The 4,111-nt window shown below is 45.3% G+C and overlaps 1 protein-coding gene across 1 annotated transcript; it reads left to right on the plus strand.

The window, feature by feature from the left end:
• Positions 1-2,067: 2,067 nt before the first annotated feature.
• On the plus strand, positions 2,068-3,813 carry LOC115785374 (early growth response protein 1-B). Its single transcript, XM_030740725.1, has 2 exons — positions 2,068-2,224; positions 2,483-3,813. Exons 1-2 carry the CDS (start codon positions 2,068-2,070, stop codon positions 3,811-3,813), a joined length of 1,488 nt encoding a protein of 495 aa, XP_030596585.1.
• The last annotated feature ends 298 nt before the right edge of the window (positions 3,814-4,111 follow it).

Consider the following 4,111-nt stretch of genomic DNA (forward strand, 5'->3'; position numbering starts at 1 on the left):
GTAAAGCAACAGTGGAATAAGGTATCTTACCTGAAAGACCCAAATCTAATTAGCTTAGAGTGTTGCTTATGTAGTTTAATACTGTACATCTCAGAGCACAGGGCCCTCTGCTCATGTAAAAGAAATTTTATCTGTAGAGATGAAAGCTCCATAGAGTTAACGAAAGTGAATTATTTCAGTATAAATTCCTCTGTGGACTATAGGATTGATTTTAAGTGAAATAATGCAATTCACCTAAATAAATACAGACACGAAGCATTCAGAGTGAAGTAAAAAAGTAATGACTTTTTGCTGGTTCATGTGTGATTACACGGCTGAACGCTGCACCGTCGCTATCCGTGGTCCTGAACCTCCAGCCGGAGCCAGAGGTCTGCTGCAGACTGCAGCGTCCTATGAAAGAGTATCGACTTTTTGTAATAGGAAGTGTGACCACGGAGTGCACCCAGCAACAGATGCGAAAGTGAAAAAAAAAATGCTTTGGGAGTTGAAATGTCATGTGAACAGTTGGGTTCAACCACTGAACACCTCAGGGGTGTTATCGACTCCCTTCAATGCTTTTAAAGGCCAAGGGTTCGCTCAGACTGGGCTTTGCTGTTATTCGCCTGATAGAGTGAGCGACCACAATTTCCAGCGGCACCTCGAGAGGAAGTGAATTTGTGAAAGTAAATCTAAGCAGTGGACCGTCTGGAAGGAGAGTTCAGTGCACTACTAGAAACATCCAGATCATACAGTCTGCACCAGACACGAGGCTCACAGAAAGGACAGTATCAGCAGAGAAAAAGTACCTGAATAGGTGTGCATAGTCTTCTAGTATTTAAAGTATTTAGTGATATTTATACTCTGTCACAGCAGCCATGTTGATATGAAATAGGCGTTGCTAATCACATTAATTAAGGCTTCAAATAGAACAAAGTCTTAATTAATGTGATTGTTGCACCTATGTTGTCGTTATTTCTTTCTTTCTTTCTTTCTTACAGCTCTCTTTAATATGCTACTTTTTACTTTTTTTACGTCCCTTTATTATATCTGCTACGCTACGTTTGCATAATTACCTAACAAACGTGCTTATTTATGTGCAATTAATCATCTTTATGGCCTGCTTGGTCATATAACTTATCGTGTTTTGTAGTATTTTGACTGTGTTACACTAATATTCCTCTGTAGTTACTGTAATAATTAGGTTGTCAGCCGGCTAAAATATGTTTTTAGTTTTACTATAGTGCTCTGTTTTCATGGCTGGCCTGTAATAAATGACTTAAAATGAGACATTTTCGTCGTTTAAGCTCATAGCCCCAAGTTGGAGTAACTATTTTTGTAGGCCTACAACCTCTTATACCTCCTTATCTGCGTCCCTCTCAGCTCCTAAACCAGAGGAATAATACTCTTTTGCGTGATCAAATCAGCTAAGCAGGCTGTTGTCCACTATTATGAAGACGTACAGGCAAAACTAATGGGCGGATGGATGGTGGCGTCTTTTGCCATAGTTTATCTTCAGTGGGACATTTTCAAAGGTGTATGATGATGCAACCAAGATTAGAGACTTCATGGTTTAAGACTAGCTTCACTAGCTAATTAATATTTTAATTGAAATGACAAATCGTTTATGTAGAAAGAAAAGGCATCATTATTAAGGAACACTGGTCGCCACTTGTTGCAACGTCAGAGTCCCATCTCTCCGGTATGGGAGGAGGGAGGATTGAGGGGGGTGGGGACACCGTCACATCCTCTGTCCATATATGGGCATGAAGTTTACACGCAGCGGGGAATCCTCTCACTGGAGCTGATGAATGGGGAGGAGGGCCGAGGGAGCTGCCAAAGTGTATATAAGGAGAGAGAGGGGAAGTCGCTGATGTGAAATCCACAGCAGGCAAATACCTACCGAGGAGCAGAGACGAAAAGGAATACCGTTAATTGCTTTTTTTTCCCTTTTGACACAGACCACTTTGGATGATTTGTTGAAAACCATCAAAAGGGGGGTTGAAAGAAAACAGGCGTCTGCATTATTTGTTTACCCCTTTTACCTTTTTTTTCCTTCCCTGGGAGAGACGGACTTTTAAGTGCATCATTATGTTGAACAATATGGATTTGAATGCGAAAGATTCTTTCTACCCTCAGTTTGAGAATTGCAACAGTTCTTCCTTGGGAATGGAAAACAGCGTGCGGAAAGATAACCAGGAGGTGTATGTCGATGCAGAGCGGGGGGTACCTGCCCAGTTTGGCCACGGTGAGTTCGCATGTTTGCACTGTCGAAAAATCTCCATGCATGACCATTTAAAATGTAGAAGATGAGTATTACCGGAGAGTAATAGCACTTTTCTCGTCAGTCAGGTATAAGGCTCTTTGTCAGGGCACATATGTGCCAAAATACGCACGAATGTTTATGTAACGCAGATTTTTTTCCCCCATCGCTTAAATTCCACTCTTTTAATCCAAATATAAAACACCCGGGGTTACAAAGTTTTCTCTCTTTCTAATTCTACAGAAGGAACCCCTGCAACTCTCAAAACCGAAGCTTCCAACTCAGAATTTGCTTTTAACCCCTGCGAGTGCCCAAAAGACACATACACCCCCTCCTCGCTCGCCTACTCCGGCAGTTTCTATGTCGAGGCATCTCAGGGAGCGCCGTGCAGCACCGAAACACTCCTCAATATGATCACTGAGATTGTGGGCATATCTACGCTGCCGCTTTCAGAAGTGCAACAGAGCGGCAACAGTCGGGGAACTTATCCGTCGCCTGCGCCGCTGGACAGCAGCAATGGCAATTTTGGAGACCCCGGCTCCAAGAGGCAATCCTACACGTGCTCTGGACCTACTCCTCCTGTATACTCTCCAGATCAGACGTGCGCGAGGTATCCTGATGATCAGGCCGGCAGCCAGGTTCAAGACCCGTCATCTTCCCAGCTCAGCTTCAGCTCGTCCCGAGCTCCAAACCAGAAGAAAGCTGAACCAAAGTCAGAGGCTGCTTCTTTCCCCGTCGTCGTAAAGAATGAGTTTGAAAGCAGCTGCTATGAGTGGGGGACTCTTAGTAAGTCTGACTGTTTGGAGACCAGTTTCCAGACGGAAACCTTCCCGATGTCGAGTGATTTCCCCCCTGACCAGCAAATGGATGTAAAGGAACTTTTAGACACGTTCCCCCCAATTTGTCCCAACCCAGAAATGGAGTTTAAAGTGGAGGAAGGTATTAAACAGGAACCGTGTTTCTCTGACACCTGTTCTCAGAGCTACTCCAGTTCCATGTACAATAATTACCTCCCACCGCCGCCGATGGGCCTCTCCTCTAACCTGAAACCCTTCCCCGAACCTCCACAGCCATCTAATCAATGTGATTCCTTGTACACATCACCAGCTTTACCGAGCACCATAGACTCCATCCTGTATTCTTCCTTGTTGCCAGATTCATTTGCCCAAAGTTACACCACCCGTGCGACGAAGCCCCCTAGGGCCCGAAAGAGCCCCGCCGCCTCTCATGGCCCCGCCAAAGAGAAGCCCTTTACCTGCCCCATGGAGAGCTGCGACCGGCGCTTCTCTCGCTCGGACGAGCTCAACAGGCACATTCGTATCCACACAGGCCACAAACCTTTCCAGTGCCGCATTTGTTTGCGCAGTTTCAGCCGTAGCGATCACCTTACCACCCACACCAGGACTCACACCGGGGAGAAGCCGTTTTCCTGCGACGTGTGCGGCAAACGCTTTGCCCGCAGTGACGAGAGAAAACGGCATGGACGCGTACATCTGAAACAGAAGGAGAAAATGGAAATTAAGCCACAGGTGACCACCGGCGCATGGCCGTTCACTCTTCCCGAGGGAATCTGAAGACCAGGCCGTGTCTCCACACATATAAAATATTAGGATCTTTCCGTCTTGGAAGATAAACCAGCTGACTACAAGTTGATGTCTGAGTTGGTCTGACTGGCAAGCCAATACCTAACGTAAGAGGTTTTGCGAATATTAGAGTTTTTGAGGAGCAGAGAAGGGGAAAGAAGACTGCTTCGGCCTTTTTACAGGCTGCTGATGCTGCTGACATTATGCAAAGATGCATAAGTTTTAAAAGTCGGTAAACAGATCAACAATAACTTGTTGCTGTTACTGTCAGTAAAGCCAAACCTCTCTG

The sequence above is a fragment of the Archocentrus centrarchus genome, chromosome 1, assembly GCF_007364275.1.
Source record: "Archocentrus centrarchus isolate MPI-CPG fArcCen1 chromosome 1, fArcCen1, whole genome shotgun sequence".
Classification (NCBI taxonomy): Eukaryota; Metazoa; Chordata; class Actinopteri; order Cichliformes; family Cichlidae; genus Archocentrus; species Archocentrus centrarchus.